Below are 17,049 nucleotides of genomic sequence, written 5' to 3'. Positions count from 1 at the left end.
TGCTGAGTCCATAAACTCCTTAGGTACCATTGTAGTTTCCTCATATGCAGCCTTGCTTGTGGAATCAGAAGAATGCAATATGCCATGTAACCCAGGGCCTGCAGGATTTTCCTTGCAGTCAGCTGAGTTTGTCTTGTCAGATTCTTGAAGTAATCCGGTAGTTGTCTTTGTTTTTCTTCTGTGAGAAAAGCCATTTGGGTGGTTGTGTCTAGATCCGCACCCAGAAAAGTTATTCTTTGGGATGGAACAAGTCTTGATTTGTGAATGTTGACTGCATATCCCAAGGCCTGCAGTAGGTGGATGGCATAATTCGAGTCCTTTACCAAAGTTTGCTGGCTGTCCGCTTGTATAAGGCAGTCATCCAGATATGGGTATATTTGAATCCCCTGAAGTCTGCAGTGTGCAATTACTGATGCCAGGCATTTCGTGAATACTCTGGGCGCAGTACATAAGCCAAAGGGCAATGCTGAGAATTGATAATGCTCTGAACCTGCAAGAAATCTGAGGTGTCTTCTGCAACTTTGTCTGATAGGGACATGCAGGTATGCCTCCTTGAGGTGCCACCAGCCAAGACCCCTTGCCCAGCATGGGAAGGAGTTGCTGTAGAGTCAGCATTTTGAATTTTGGCACAATGAGATAAGTATTCAGTGAGGACAAGTCGAGAATAGGCCTCCATTGATTTTCTTTTCTTGGAACAAGGAATAGTCTGGAATAAAATCATTGGCCTTGTTCTGAAAGAGGAACCTTTTCTATAGCTTTCATTTGCATTAAGTTGGAGATTTGTTTCAAAGCCTCTGCCCTTTGATTTGGTGGCAGGTCTGGCATGCCTTTTCTTTTTGGCAATGTGTGAAAATGGAACCTGTATCCTTTGTCTATTATTTGCAGTGTCCATTTGTCTCTTGTAATACTGTGCCAATTTTCTGAGAATAAAGAAAGCTTTCCTCCCAAAGGTGCTTCGAATTGAGCCCTGGTTGGCGGAGTCAAAGCAAAGTAATTGAATCTGTCCTTGTGCAGCAGTTGTAGGTCCTGCACTACCTTTCTGGTTGGGAGAGGCTGCCATTGACGTCGTCTGTAGGAGCCTCTAGCTTGCCCTCTACCTCTGGCACGCCTGTTCTTGCCTCTCTGAAATCTTTGTGTGTCCGGAAAGGACCAATTCTTGGTAGGCCAATTTCTGCTGAATCTTGGTGGGTGGACTTGTAGAAAATCTTTGACTGTTTGTACAGATTTTGCCTTTTCCTCAAATTTCTTTAAGACCTCCTGGGCAGTGGAGCCAAATAACTTTTGCTTTTCCAGTTGAGCATCCAGAAGCTTAGCTTTAACATGGCCTGGCAGAGATTGTTCCTTCAGCCAAGCATGCCTACGTATGACTGCACCTGTCATAGCTGACCTACATGAAGCTTCCAATGCATCACAACCACACTGCAAGAAATGGATGCTAACCTGCTGGGAGTTATGTACCAGATCCTGAAGTGATTTGCGATCTAGGGGTTCAGGTGAAGACAGTTTCTTATGCAATTCATCTAACAAATACTCTTGGTACTGTATCATATGAAATTGACAATTTAATGCCCTCATAGAAAGAGTAGCAGAAGTATACACTTTTTTACCCCATCTCTCTAAAGCCCTGGACTCCCTTTCAGAGGGGAGTGGATTTTTAGTTGTGGCAGCTGCAACCCCTTTAGGGTCCTGGGAAATAGTTTCTGGATCAGCAGAGTGGGCCTTGTAAAGAAAAAGATGCGAGTCCAGGACCCTGTAGTACCTATCGGGTTTGGCAGGGGCCGGAGGAAGAGTGTCAGGGGTTATGCTAGACTCAGAGTACACATCATCAATGACATTCAAAACAGGAGGAATAGCCAAAGGTCTATGCTGAGGTAAATGCAGAAAAGTTCTTAATCTTTTCCTGGAATCAGAGAATTCCTGGCCCTGCCATTTGAAATGCTCTCTCATAGTGTGAAGGGTCTCCCCGAAGGATAGTTCTTCTGGAGGGGAGGCCGAGGGGATAGATTCCTCTGCATCAGAGTCCTCGTAGGCCAAAAAAGCCTCCTCCTGGTAGTCCGAGAGAGCAGAGCCATCAGAGGCCTCCTCTGAGGAGTGGGGATCAGAGGGCTCAACCCTGGGCCTTTTGTCTAAAGGAGGTTGAGAGCCCCTGTCCGGATGGGGTGGAGAGCCCCTAATTAAGGAAATAAGGTCCCCTGCTAAGGTTAAAATCTGTGAACTTGTACTGGGTCCCTGAGGAATAACCCTGGGAGGCATAGCTTTTGTGCGTTTAGCAGCTTTAGCCCTGGTGAATGCCTTTATGGACATGGATGCAGGAGGCCTGGCTGCACCACGTGCTGGTGTAGTTTTGTCTAGAGGAATGGTGTCGGAAGTTTCCAAGACACCAGTTTCTGAAGGAAATTCAATAACAGACTCAGCAGGGGTCTCCGGGACCGAGGTGGTCGGTTGAGCGGTTTCGGGGGCAGAAGTACCAAGGACTCTGTTTCAGCCGAGACCCTGGCGGTAGGCCTGGCCGTGGTTTCAGCCGAAAGCGCGGCCCGCGTGTGTTGGTCCTTGTCCTTCAGTTTCTTGTTAAATGTGAAGTCGGAGTCTACGACGGCATATTGTACGAAAAACTAGCCCCAAAAAATTCCTCTGCAAACTCCGCCCGACGTCTAAGAGTGTGTCGGTTGAAGGAAGCACAGGCGAAACAGGCCGAGACGTCGTGGTCCGGGCCTAGGCAGGGGAGGCAGTAAGAGTGGAAATCCTTATGAGGTATTTGTTTCCCACAAGTTAAGCAATTATTAACTTTATCTGACATCGGCTGAGGCAAGAAAGAGTCCCCAACGGGGTACTTAGCTTTTGAAGTCTTCGGTAGCTGAATTACAGGAGCTGGCCGACCGGCACTTGCGAACTGCTTCTGCTTCGGGCACCACGCGGCAAGAAAGACAGAGGAAGATGGTGTCGGTGGACGCTTTTATACCCCAGGCGCTCTGACGTCGGGGAAAGGGCGACATCAGCCGACGCCGGACCCAGACTTTGGAATCCGGCCGACCGAAGGGCTGCCTGAGGCAGGACAACCCATATGTGATGACTGCAGATGCATCCTTGAAGGACATCTCACACACACACAAACACACACACACACACACACACACACACACAAACACACACACACACACAAACACACACACACACACACACACACACACACACACAAACACACACACACAAACACACACACACAAACACACACACACACACACACACACACACACACACAACACACACACACACACACACACACACACACACACACAAACACACACACAAACACACACACACACACACACACACACACACACAAACACACACACACACACACACACACACACACACACACACACACACACACACAAACACACACACACACACACACACACACACATATATGTACACACACACAAACACACACAAACACACACAAACACACACAAACACACACACACACACACACACACACACACACACACACACACACACAAACACACACACACACACACAACACACACACACACATACACAAACACACACACACACACACACATACACACACACACACACACACACACACACACACACACACAAACACACGCACACACACAAACACACGCACACACACACACACACATACACACACACACACACACACACACACAAACACACGCACACACACAAACACACGCACACACACAAACACACGCACACACACAAACACACGCACACACACACACACACACGCACACACACACAAACACATGCACACACACACACACACGTACACACATACAGACACAAACACATGCACACACACACAAACACAGTAACACACACACAAACACATGCACACACACACAATTATATATCAACTGCTAATCACTTTTTCAAAGAAAACCGGGGAAGCAGTATTCTTTCAAATTCAGAAAGGCTGTAAAGGATCCCAACATTTATACAAAACTCACACTAGAAGTATAAATGCACTAGAACATACCTAACAGCAACATCAATTTTTAAAAGTAGTCAGCGTGAATAGTTACAAATTCAAATGGTAGAGTGAAATCTTACCGTGAAAGCAAGGTCATGACCCCGGAAGACCCAAATTCCTGAGATAGTACTATCATTGTTCGAGCCAAACAAGATAACGCTGGCAAATGCATTCTTCCGTAGTTTATCCAAGCGCTGGAACATGCCTGAAAACACAAGGTACAAAAATGAAAGCCAAACAAGTTGTGCATTCAACACTAATAAAAGAACAGACATCCAATAAAGATGGGGAGCCACAAACTTACTAAAAAGAATAGTTGTGTAAAATTTTACTATAATAGACGTCGTCCTCTTCCATACTGCAGTATTCTTGGTATGAGATTCCCCACATCAGGCAACCCGTACTTCGGCTCCTATACAAAAGCTTCAGCTTGGCTGCTGTAGTTGCGTGGGACATCACACGTAGGGCCATAAACCAGGGAGCCTTAAATGTGACATCTGCACACACAGATCTTGAAAGTCCAGAAGGATTGCTGAAATAGAGTAGCAAGTGATGTGAGCTATTGGATGGTTAAGTTGGTCATAGGATAGGGTATAACCACCAGACCACCTAAGACAGGTCAATAATGAGAGAATAGGGAAGGGGGAAGGAATACTGCAACATGGAAGAGAAGGACATCTATGGTTATACTAAGATTTTACACAACTATTCTATGTCATTCTAGTCCTATGTTGCAGTATTCTTGGTGTGGGAGAGTACTACAGCTTAGATGGAAGGGAGGGGGTAAAAGTGGTTGATTTCACAAAGCCTTGCAGAACTGCTCTGGCAAAACCTGCATGTGCTCTGGAGACACTGTCTGGCTTGTAGTGTTTGTAAAAGTGTGAATGGTTCACCATGTGACTGCTTCCAGGATGGATGCAGTGTCCAGGCCTTTAAAGAAGGCTTTGGAGACTGCTACTGCCCTGGTAGAGTGAGCCTTTACTCCCTGTGGGAGTTTTTTGACATGGTGTGAGTAACAGGCAAACAGATTTTCTAATACAACATGCAATGGTTTGTTCGGAGACTGCCTTGCCCAGGGCCCTGGGGTGGAAGGGAACAGCTGATATGATTTTATGGGTTTGGTTTTGTCTAGGTAAAGCCTTAACTGTGGACATACAGGGAGTGGAGTATTCTTTCACTTTCACTGGTGGGACAGGGGAAGAAGCTGGGTAGGTAAATAGATTGGTTCAAGGACAGATCATTGACCATTCTTGGCGTAAAGGAAGGGCTGGTTTGTAGTTACTCGGCCCTTGTGGAAGGTAGTGTATGGTGGGCAGGCCATTAGGGCCTGTAATTCTGACACCGTCGTCCAGGCTGAAGTTATAGGCACTAGCAGTACTATCTTCAGTGTGCACATTTGCAGAGCACTGTACTAGCAGAGTCAAATGTGGACTGAGGTTTTCGAAAATGAAGTTAAGGTTCCAGGGTGGTGGGATGGGTTTTCTAGGTGGTCTGATGTGCAAAACCCCTTTTAAGAATAGCTTAACATCGAAGCTGGCTGGCAGGGGAGTGTCTAGTGGCAGGCTGAAATTGCTGAAAGGTGGACATCACTGAAGAGTACGCAAGTCCCCTCTTAACTAGTTGACACATACAGGCAAGAACTACGGGTGGATCTGAGATGCATGGATTCCTGCCTTTGCCCAGACACTATTTGGACAATGTCTCCTATTTAGCGAAGATTTCCTTGTAGTAGGTTTCCTGGCCTCCCTCAGGACTGGAAGCACGTCCTCTGAGTAGTGGTGCCTAAAGGGAATTAAAAGTTTGTTACCCACAGTGTCAGTGCCAATATCTGCAAGTGTGGGTATTTGAGGGTTCCCTCTTGTTCTGTCAGAAGATCCACCTTCTGGGGTCACTTGCGGTTGTGGAGTGCTCCAGAGTTTGTGGAGTGCTCCAGAGTAAATTAAGTAAGGGGAACCAGTGCTGCCTTGGCCAGTAGATGGTCACCAGCAAGATTTTTGGTTCGCCTCTCCCGATTTTCAGGATGTCTTTTTGAATTAATACGAATGGTGGAAAGGCATATAGAAACCTCTTCCATGAAATGCAGAATGCGTCTATTCTCCATGCTAGTAGAGTGTGGGTCTTTGAGCAGAAAGTCTGCAGTTTTCTGCTCTGGGGAGGCAAACAAATCTACTTTGTGTGCCCCACCGGTGGACAATGTCTAGAAAAACATTCCTGTCCAGCATCCATTCATGATTTGGAGAGGATGCCCTGCTGAGGTGGTCTGCTTGTTTGTTGTCCTGTGAGGAGATGTAGGATGCCTGCAGGGACAAGGTGTGCTGTGAGGCAAGGTCCCAGATTAGTAAGGTTAGTCTGGAGAGGTGGTAGGCTTTTGTCCCTCCCTGCTTGTTGAGGTACCACGTCTGTGGTGTCTTATTAGAACACCTGGTTCTGAGGGAAAGGAAGGCTTTCAATGCCAGGACTGCTGTCATTTCCTTCACGTTATGTTTTTTTCTTGATGAAAGGATTTTTGCTTGTACCCTGTAGTTTGACACTGTGGCTCCCCATCCTAGGTCTGATGCATCTGTATGCATGAACTGGTTTGGGATGGGTAACTGTAGCGGAAGGCCCGGGTTCAGTTGAATTTGCTGACTCCACCATTTTAGTTCTGACTGTAGACAAGGCAAGAGGGTAATTTCTTACTCTAAAGGATGTCGGTATTGTGACCATAACATTTTTTAGATGCTACTGCAGCTTTCACATGTGCATTCTGGCTAGTGGTAAGCATGCGGATGGTGGCTGCCATTAGGCCCAAGATTCATAGAAACTGCCTTGCAGTTATCTGCTGTGTCTGCATAAGGGTTCTGAAGTGGGAAAAAGTACAGTTGTATACACTTACCATAAATGTAAATGTTCGTGTATTCACTGTTGCCATCATTACATTTGGGTTATCTGCTTGCAGTAGCCCTCAGTCAGCCTGATTAACAAAGTCTTGGGTCCTACGTCGGTTGCAGTCTTCCTCCGTGACATCAGGGGTATAAAACATGCAGCCAACGTCATTACATCAGTTTTTCTTGCCCCAGATGTTAGGTGCCCCCTTAATGGAAAGCAATTAAATCTATAAATATATAAGGTTATACCTCCAACAAAAAAGGAAATGCACCGAAAAGCTTTTAAGCATTGAAAAGGAGAGAAGAGGTATAGCCAAAAGAAGTCAGGGGGCTAGAGGGAGTGTAACCAAGACTGCAACAGTGAATACACTCCAACATCTACATTTATGGTAAGTGTACACAACTGTACAATTTTCTTAGTGTTTCACTATTGTAGTCATTACATTTGGGTAGATTCCCAAAGCTAAGGATGGGAGGAGACATTTAGATAGTATTAGGACCAGCTATTAGGCCCTGTAAAACTGCAGTGGCAAAACCAGCTATGGATTTAGAGAAAATTGACAGATGGTAATACTTGATGAAAGTATGTACAAAACTCCAGGTAGCAGCTTCTAGGATGTCCTTGGTAGGTATTGCCTCTGAGCAAGGCTGCAGAGGTAGATGCAGCCCTGGTTGAGTGGGGTCTGATCCCCTCTGGGTTATGTTTTCCATGGTGCTTATAGCAGAAATTAATGCAATGGCCTATTTGGAGGTGTTTTGCTTTGAAATAGCCTTCCCCACTGTCCCTGCAGCAAATGCCACCAGCAGTTCAGATTTCTTTTGAGGTTTAGTCCTGTCCAAGTAGAATCTAAGTTGTCTGTGCACATCTGAATGCAGTATCTGTTTCCCTTTGTTCTGTGGATTAGGAAAGGTTGGCAAATGAATGGACTGATTAAAGGCCACACTGGATACCACCTTTGGCATGTGTGATTGGTCCTGAAGGACAGCCTGTCCCCATAAAAGATGATGAAAGGACCACTGTCATAAGGGCCTGTAATTCAGATACCCATCTTGCTGAAGTGATGGCTAAAAGGAAACTTGTTTTCCAAGAAAGGAATTTTTAAATCTGCAGTAGCAGCTTACTTGAAAGGAGGAAGGGTGAGTTTCTCCAATACAAAAAGTTAAAGGCCTCAGGCTGGAGTTGGAGCTCTCCTGGGTGGTCTTAAATTTTTGGCCCCTCTGAGGAACTGCTTGAGTAGTGGATGAGAGAAGAGGGGAGGTACTGTGTTAAGAGCTGAAATGGCAGAGGCATGAATTTTTATTGAGGATAAAGACAGGCCTTGTGAAGCATCTCATTTAAGTATTGTAAAATCCAAGGTAAATTGGGCACTGCTGTGCTCATCCTTTGACATGAGTTCCAGGCACAGAATCTTTCCCATTTTTCAGCATATGATTTTCTAGTACTAGGCCTCCTTACCTCTAAAATGACATCCATCACTGGTTTACTGAGATATGGTAAAGGAGAGCTTAGGTAATTAGCCAGGCTGCTAGGTTTAGTGTTTGAAAAGTACAGTTTTGTACCTACCATAAATGTAGATGTTTAGAGTGTTCACACTGCTGCAGTCATTACTGTTGGGTTATACTGCCGTCAGTCGGTCCCGCAGTCGGCCCGAGTTCCAAATTCTTGGTCCAGCGTCGGTTGTGGTCGCTTCTTCCCTGACGTCAGTGCGCCAGGGGTCTATAAGATGAATCAAACGCCATTTTCTTCAGTTTTTCTTGCCCCAAATATCAGGTGCTCCCAATAGGTAGGCAATATATATTGCTATATAAAAATATACATATAAAAATAAAATACCTCCAGTCACAAGCAAATACACCACAGAGATTGTATAGGATAGAAAGGAATAGATAAGTCCAGCTAGTTCAGAGGGGATGGAGGGAGGGTAACCTGAACTGCAGCGGTGTGAACACTAACATCTACATTTATGGTAGGTACAAAACTGTACTATGTTCGTATTACACTGCTGCAGCAGTGTACTATGTTCGTATTACACTGCTGCAGTCATTACTGTTGGGTTGAATCCCAAAGCTAAGGATGGGTGGTGGAACTAAACAGGGTTTGGAGAGGCCAGTAGGCCCTGCAGAACTGCAGTGGCAAAGCCAGCTCTGGTTTTAGAGTGTAGAGGTAAGTGATCGTGCTTGGTGAAGGTGTGCACTGAACTCCAAGTGGCAGCCTCCAAAATATCCTTGGTTGGTAGCCCTCTGAGGAGGGCTGTTGATGTTGCTGTAGCCCTGGTGGAATGGGGTCTGATGTTACCAAGCACAGATTTCCCATGGTGTGTGTAGCAGAAACGGATACAATGTCCTATCCATTTTGAAAATGGTCTGTTTTGAGATGGCTTTTCCTTGAGATCCTGCAGCATAGGATACAAAGCTAGTCAGATTTTCTGAAAGCCTTAGTTTTATCCAAGTAGTAACGTAATTGCCTGTGAATGTCCAAAAGTGTGTAAAAGCCTTTCCCCTTTGTTCTGGGGGTTTGGATAAAAGTTGGGCAAATTAATGGTTTGGTTTAGGGCCACAGTGGATACCACCTTTTGCATAAAGGAAGGGTTAGTTCGTAAAGAGACTCAGTCTTGATGAAAAATGATGAAAGGCTCCACTGCCATTAGGGCCTGTAGTTCTGAGACTCTTCATGCTGAAGTTATTGCTAGCAGCAGGGCTGTTTTCCATGATAGGAACTGTAGATCAGCAGTGAAAGCTGGTTCAAAGGGTGGAAGTGTTAGCTTTTCCAGAACAAAGTTGAGGTCCCAAGTTGGTGTTGGTGCTCTCCGGGGCGGTCTTATGTTCTTAGCCCCTCTGAGGAACTGTCTTAGTAATGGATGTGAAAATATAGGAGGATCTGTGTTGTACTGAGCTGAAATAGCTGAGGCGTGGATCTTAATAGATAAGGAAAGTCCTTTGTGCAACATCTCAGTTAAATATTGAAGAATCTGAGGAATATTTGGGACAAGGGGATTTTGGCCTTTAGCCTGGTTCCAGGCGCAGAATCTTTTCCATTTGTCTGAATAGACTTTCCTGGTGCTGGGCCTCCTGGCCTCCAGAATGACGTCCCTCACAGCTTGAGAGAGAAGTGTTGACTGGTTATTTAGGCAATTTGCCATGCAGACAGATTTAAAGTCTTGAGCTGGCTGTGTAGAATCTGATTGTTTTGCTGAGTGAGCAGGTGAGGAATTGCAGGCAAAATTCATGGTGGGTCTTGAGCCATGTTCCTTAGTACTGGATACCAGTGTTGGCATGGCCAGTCTGGAGCAATGAGCATCATTTGTGGCCTCTCTAATCTGGCTTTCAGCATCACTTTTGCCAGAGGCAGGGGAGGAAAGGCATACACTGTCAATGTTTTCCAACTGAATGAGAGGGCGTCCACTTTCCAAGCTAGTGTGTGGTATGTCCTTGTGCAGAAGTTCTGTAGTTGGTAGTTTTGGGGGGAAGCAAACAGATGTCTGGGCTCCCCAATTTTTGAGTTATCATTGCAAATACTTGTGGATCTAGTTTCCACTCGTGAGGATCTGTGATGTTTCTGCTGAGATCATCTGCCAGTGTGTTTTTCTTTCCTGGCAGGAATTGTGCTTGTAGTTGAACTTGGTAGGTCAGTGCTGTGTTCCACAAGGTCATTGCTTGTCTACATAGGGGGTAGGAGTGTGTGCCCCCTTGCTTGTTTATGTAAAACATCACTGTGGTGTTGTCCATCTTTATTAGGAGTTATCCTGGATGTAGGAGGTCCTTGAAAGCTGTTAGGGCATTTTGTACAGCTAGCATCTCTTTTTGATTGATATGTAGATGCCTTTGGTTTGCAGGCCATTAGCCCTGAATGCACTGTCCTGCCATGTGTGCTCCCCAGGCATAATCCGATGCATCTGTTATAGTTTGCCTGGCTGTGGGTAAGGTGAAAGGCTGACCCTTGAGGTGACATGCCTGAGCCCACCATAGAAACTCCTGTTGGAGGGGAATGAGTGGAATTGTTTCCAAGCTGTGGCTGAAGAAAACGACGTCTGATGCCTCTTATATACCCCTGGCGCACTGACGTCAGGAAAGAAGAGACAGCAACAGATGCCGGACCAAGACTTTGGAACTCAGGCCGACTGCGGGACCGCCTGATGGCAGGATAGCCCAAGTGTGATGACTGCAGCAGGGTAACGCGATGAACATCTGATATGGTATGCTTCCTTTAAATCTATTGTTGCCAACTGGGCATCTTTGCTTAGCATAGGAAGCAATTGGTGAAGTCTCAGCATCTTGAATTTTAAGTCCAGGATAGGACACCACTAATTGTCTTTTCTGCATACCAGGAAAAATAGAGTAGAAACATTGTCCCTTTTCCTTTTCTGGTACCAATTGAATAGCCCCCTATGCGTAAGAGAGAGTACTTGCCTTCAGGCCTCTACCCACTGATTTGGAGGTAGATCTGGCCAACCGCTTGGAGTTGGTAACGTCTGGAAGTGAAATCTGTATCCTTGGGACACTATTTAAATCCCATTTATCCTGGGTAATGAATTCCCAGTTCTTTGCATGAAGTGCAGTCTTTCCCCCCAAAGGGCTAGTCAGTTGAGAAGTGCTTGGAAGTTTTACAAAGTCGTCATTGAGATCATGGGGGGAGCTTTATTACTCCCAGATTTGAAAGTGGAGCCCCCCCCCCACTGCTTAGTCCTGTGTGTCTGCTGGGACTGAAGCCTAGGTGCTCTGCTGGATCTGGGTTTGGACTGAAGGTCTGGAAGAGGCAGGAAAGGACCAATTCTTAGAAGGCCAATGCCTACTAAATCTTGGAAGTTGTACTTGTAAAAAACTATTTGACAGTTTGCATAGACTTAGCTTTTTCCTCCATCTTTTTAAGACCTTCTTCTGCCTTGTTGCCATACAGGTGGGTCCTGATTTAAGGGAGCATCCAATAATTTTGCTTTAACATGATCTGGCAAGGATTGTTGCTTAAGCCATGCATGCCTTCTAAATACAGACCCAGTTACCACAGCCCTGCAAGATGCCTCTAGTGAATCAAAACCTCATTGCAATGTATGTTTACCAACTTGTTCAGCAGAATGCATTAAATCCTGTAAATCCTTTTTTCCAGCAAAATCAGGAGTCAACATAATTTTCTGTTTAAGCAATCCAATAATATATGCTGCTGATACTTGAAACTGGCAATTCAAGGCCCTAATGGACAAAGTTGTAGAAATGTACACCTTTTTTTACTGAAGTAGCTGGTATCAGGGGCTGCAAAAGCACCTCACTGAGTACCAGCAAACTGGGCAGCCTGTCTATCTTTGCGTTCTTTTCAGAATGACGGTAGTCGGATGGCTTACCAAAGACATATCAGGATAATTAAACAGAGCACCAAAATATTTAGAAACGCAAACATACCGACAGATATTTCGTGGTTTAAATAAAGGCACAAAACAGACAGCGAGGTACATCATGGTTAGGGCCTAGGCAAGAAATACAGTACGAATGAAAACCTTTATGAGGTATTTGCTTTCCATAAGAAATGCAATTATTTACTTTTACTGACATCGGGTTAGAGCAAGAAAAAGTTACCCCAACGGGGTACTTAGCTTTTAGTTGAAGACTTCGGTTCTGAAACTCTAAACAATAATTTCAGGAGTTGGATGACCAGCACTTCCAAACTGCTTCTGCTTCGGGCACCGCACGACAAGACTGACTGATGTAATGACGTCGGCTGCATGTTTTATACCCCTGATGACCTGCCGTCATGGAAGAGACAGCAACCAACATAGGACCCAAGACTGTTATCAGGCAAACTGAGGGCTACTGCAAGCAGATAACCCAAATGTAATGACTGCAACAGTGAGACACGAAGATAATCAAGGAGTTCACTGTCCTGGGGAAGAAAGGCTTTATGTCTGTCCTGATCTTGCAACTCAGAAATGTTTTGTTTTGTTCTTGGATCAAGGAAGATTTTGGGCAGAGGGTGAACCCCAGTCTGAAGCAAGCAAATGGTGAACTGTAAATGGGTTTGCAGGGTTTCCTTGCATTCTACCAGAATCAAGATGTCGTCCAGGTAAATCTGAATCCCTTGTGTTCTGCAATAGGCTATGGCAGGTGTCAGGCATTTTGTGAACACACTGGGAGCAGTGGACAAACCAAAGGGCAATGCTGTAAATTGAAAGTGAGAGGAGGGATAAGACCAATGTAAATTTATTGTGGGAGGGTTGTATGGGGATGGGCAGATAGGCTTCTTTTAGGTCTGGCCATGAAGGCCTGGGCTGGAAAAAGAGGGAGTAAGGTTTGTAGTGCCAACATTCTGAAGGTAGGAACCTTTAAGAATAGATTTAGAAAGAAAAGGTCTAGAATGAGCCTCCATAGTCCATCTTTTCTGGGGACCAGAAATAGTCGAGTAGAATTATTTTCCTTCTTGGCCTGGTGGGGCATGTTCTACTATTCCCAGGTTCAGAAGTTCTTGTAAAATCTCTAGGAAGAGGTGCCTGATTTTGTAAAATCTCTAGGAAGACGTGCCTGATTTCTTGGGGGGGGGGGGTACACCCCTTAAGGGAGGTCTCTCTCTCCAAGAAAGGAAGCATCCTTTTTGAATAGCCAGAACCCATACGTCTGTAGTGATGGTTTCCAAAAGAGGCGGCAGTGGGAAAGGCAGGCAGAAAGGGGAAGGTGGGCAAGGCAGTCACGCATTGTTGGGTCGTCCTCTGTCTTGAAAGGGCTGTCTAGTGGGGGTCTGAGACATATGGCCTGGAAGACGTTTGTCTTCTGGCCTCTCTCCTGTGTCTGGAAGAGGGAGGTCCAACAAAAGTTTCTTCTGACAAATGTAGTTTTTGCAGTGCAATTTCTGTAATACTTAGGAATAGGAGACAAGAATATGCTTGATGTCTTGCAATTCCTTACTCTTTTCTTGTAGATTTTTAAAAAGGTCTGCTGTTTACCAAACAATAAAAGTTAGGGCCTAGAGGAGCATCTAAGATTTTAGACTTAAGTCCTCAGGTAAGTGTTGTAGAATTAGCCATGAATATCTTCAAAGTACAGAGGCTGCAGACTGTGAAGAGGCCTCTGCAGCATCATAACTACATCTAATGGAATGCCTGGCTACTTGGGCAACGAGAGAGTTTAGATGCAGAGTCATATTTAGAGGGGCAGTCTGGAGTAGCAGCCAGCAGAGTAGAGGCTTGAGAGACCAGGTCCAGAGCATATTCAGTCATAAGGGTATGACAGCAGATGGCTCTGAAGGCCAGTGTGGAAGAGATCTAAACCTTCTTTCCAATTCTATCCATAGTTTTACTGTCCCTGTCTGTAGGTATGGAGAGGCAGACAGTCTGGATTGTTATTGGGTGATACTGCAATCACAGCAGGGACTGCAAAGGGTGGTTTGACTAGAAATTTCTGGTCATCTGGCACTTTGTAGAAGCAATCTGGCCTCTTTGGGGCAGGGGGCTGAGAGTCTGGGGTTTTAGATGTTGAGGAAAAGGCATCTAAATATGCAAGGATAACGGGAGGAATGGCAGAAGGGGAGGGAGATTCCATTTGTAGCAATTCAAAATACCTTTAGTATCAGATTTTTGGGAGGTGTTCCATTTGATGTATTCCCTCATTTTGGTTAGTCTCTCTTCAAAGGTGATATCCTCTGGAGGAGAGTTCCCTTCGACGGATTCTACATTAATATTCTTGAGGAGAGTCTATTTGGGAGGTATAGGAGATAAATGCATCTGAAGATAAATAAGCCTCTTACTCGGTCTTGTGAAGTAGACTGAGAGAAGAGACAGAGGCAGGCCTAGGGTCGAGGAGAGGGAGGGTAGAAGGATTAGAGGCTGTGGGCCTAATGGCCATGAAGGCCAGCATCAAAGAAGAGGTGAAGGACTGCCAATCAGGTAGGCCTTCAGCAGGTGGAGCGAGAGGTTTTTTTTTTTTTCGTTTCTTTAATGGGGTAGTCTTAGGCGAAGGCCTGGAATCAGGTGCCTGACTAAGGGTGGCGGTGTCGGAAGGATTCCGGTCAGACAACTGACTGGTTCCCCCTTGAGCTTGGTGGCAGCCGGTCTGAGTAGGCAACATGGACGTGCTAGGTGTCAACAGAAGAACTGCTTCCTCGAAGGTCGCCGAAGTAGACTAAATCTGTAGGACGTCCCTCAACTCCTAAAATCGGCAGTTGGGGTGTCCACAAACGAGGAAGTGGGCCTAGGAATCTTGGCCTTCTTCCACAGAGGTTCATAGTTGGAGATTCCGAAAAGTACAGTTTTGTACCTACCATAAATGTAGATGTCCGATAGACATGCAACTGCAGTCATAACATGTGGGTTGTCCTGCCTCAGGCAGCCCTCGGTCGGCCGGATTCCAAAGTCTGGGTCCGACGTCGGCTGATGTCGCATTTCTCTCCGACGTCAGAGCGGCTGGAGTACATAAGCATCAGCAGACGCCATTTTCTTCAGTGTTTCTTGTCCCAGATGCCCTCCAAGGAAGGCTGTAATCAAATTGGAAGACAAACAGGATTCCAGACAACTAAATGAGCAATAAAACAAATACACCATAACAGACATCCCCAGCTAAGAGTAACAGGGATAGGAGTGGACCCTAGGCATAGAGGGGTATGGAGGGAGGGAAATGACTGCAGTTGCATGTCTATCGGACATCTACATTTATGGTAGGTACAAAACTGTACTATGTCCTTCAAGAATGCAACTGCAGTCATAACATGTGGGTAGAATACCATAGCTTAGCTGGGGGAGGAGGAATGCTCTAGGAAAAAGATAATGTGGCAATCAAACCCTGCAGGACTGCTGAAGCAAAGCCTGCTCTGGATCTGGAGTATAGACGGAGATTGTAGTGTTTGGAGAATGTATGCACGGAGCTCCATGTAGCAGCTTCTAGAACGTCCTTAGTAGGCACCCCTCTTAAGAATGCTGTAGAGGTGGCTGTAGCTCTGGTGGAATGTGGTCTGACATTGGCTGGAACAGTCTTTCCATGAAAGGAATAACAGAATCTGATGCAATGTCCAATCCATTTTGAAATAGTCTGTTTTGAAATTGCTTTTCCTTGGACAGCAGGGGCGTAAGCTACAAAATGTTGTTCAGATTTCCTACTGGCCTTGGTTCTGTCCAGGTAGTATCGAAGTTGTCTGTGAATGTCCAAGGTATGCAACAGTCTTTCCCCCTTATTCTCAGGATTGGGGAAGAAAGCAGGCAGATGAATGGCTTGATTTAAAGAAACCCTAGATACCACCTCTGGCATAAAAATAGGGTTGGTCCTTAATGAAACCCTGTCTCTGTGAAAAATTATGAACGGTGGTATTGCCATTAGGGCCTGTAGTTCCGAAACCCTTCTTGCTGAGGTAATTGCCAACAGGAAAGCTGTCTTCCATGAGAGAAATTGCAAGTCAACTGAAGCTGCTGGCTCGAATGGAGGTAGAGTCAGTTTTTCTAGGACAAAATTAAGGTCCCAGGCTGGCACTGGGGCCTTTCTTGGTGGCTTAATGTTCTTGATTTCCCTGAGGAATTGCCTTAGCAAAGGGTGTGAAAAAACAGGGGGATCAGTGTTGTATCTAGCTGAAATAGCTGATGCATGTATCTTTATGGAAGAATATGAGAGGCCGTTCTTTAGCTCATCTGCCAAATATTCCAAGATGAGTGGGATGTTCAACAATGATGCATCATGTCCCTTGCTGGTATTCCAAATGCTGAATCTTTTCCACTTTGCTAAGTAAACCTTTCTGGTGGATGGTCTTCGAGCCTCTGTTAGTATCCGCTGAACTTCCTTGGAGAGAGATAGGTTGAGGTTATTTATGGGATCTCCCAAGCTGTTAGCTGCAGTGTCTGAAGGTTTGGATGCACTGTTTCGAAATTGTGTTGAGTCAAAAGTAGAGGCCATTGGGGAAGGGCCCACCTCCTGGTGTGACATATGCTCCGTAGTAGTGGATACCAGTGTTGTCTTGGCCAGTCCGGAGCTATTATGATTCCCTTGGGTCTCTCTGCTTTGATCTTTAGTAATACTGAGGTCATCAGTGGCAGAGGTGGGAATGCATAGATTGTTAGGAAGTTCCAGTTGAATGAGAGAGCATCTATTTTCCAAGCTTTTGGATGGTATGTCCTTGTGCAGAATTTTGGTAGAAGATGGTTGAGGTGAGAGGCAAATAGGTCCACTTCTGGCCTGCCCCATGTCGAAGTGAGTTGTGTGAAG

At 45.5% G+C, this 17,049-nt stretch overlaps 1 protein-coding gene across 1 annotated transcript in view; it reads right to left on the bottom strand.

Annotated features, from left to right (window-relative positions):
* EEF1G (eukaryotic translation elongation factor 1 gamma) overlaps positions 1-17,049 on the bottom strand; it is a gene marked incomplete at its 5' end in the record, with an annotated part of 807,249 nt that overhangs the window by 45,867 nt on the left and 744,333 nt on the right. Inside the window, 1 exon segment of the mRNA XM_044075667.1 lies at positions 4,102-4,226. Coding sequence (XP_043931602.1) covers positions 4,102-4,226 — 125 coding nt within the window.

The sequence above is a fragment of the Protopterus annectens genome, chromosome 6.part1 (genome assembly GCF_019279795.1).
Source record: "Protopterus annectens isolate FY-2018-M chromosome 6.part1, PAN1.0, whole genome shotgun sequence".
NCBI classification, from domain to species: domain Eukaryota; kingdom Metazoa; phylum Chordata; order Ceratodontiformes; family Protopteridae; genus Protopterus; species Protopterus annectens.
Note: the sequence above shows the minus strand (reverse complement) of the source record. Positions and strands in the feature narration are given on the sequence as shown.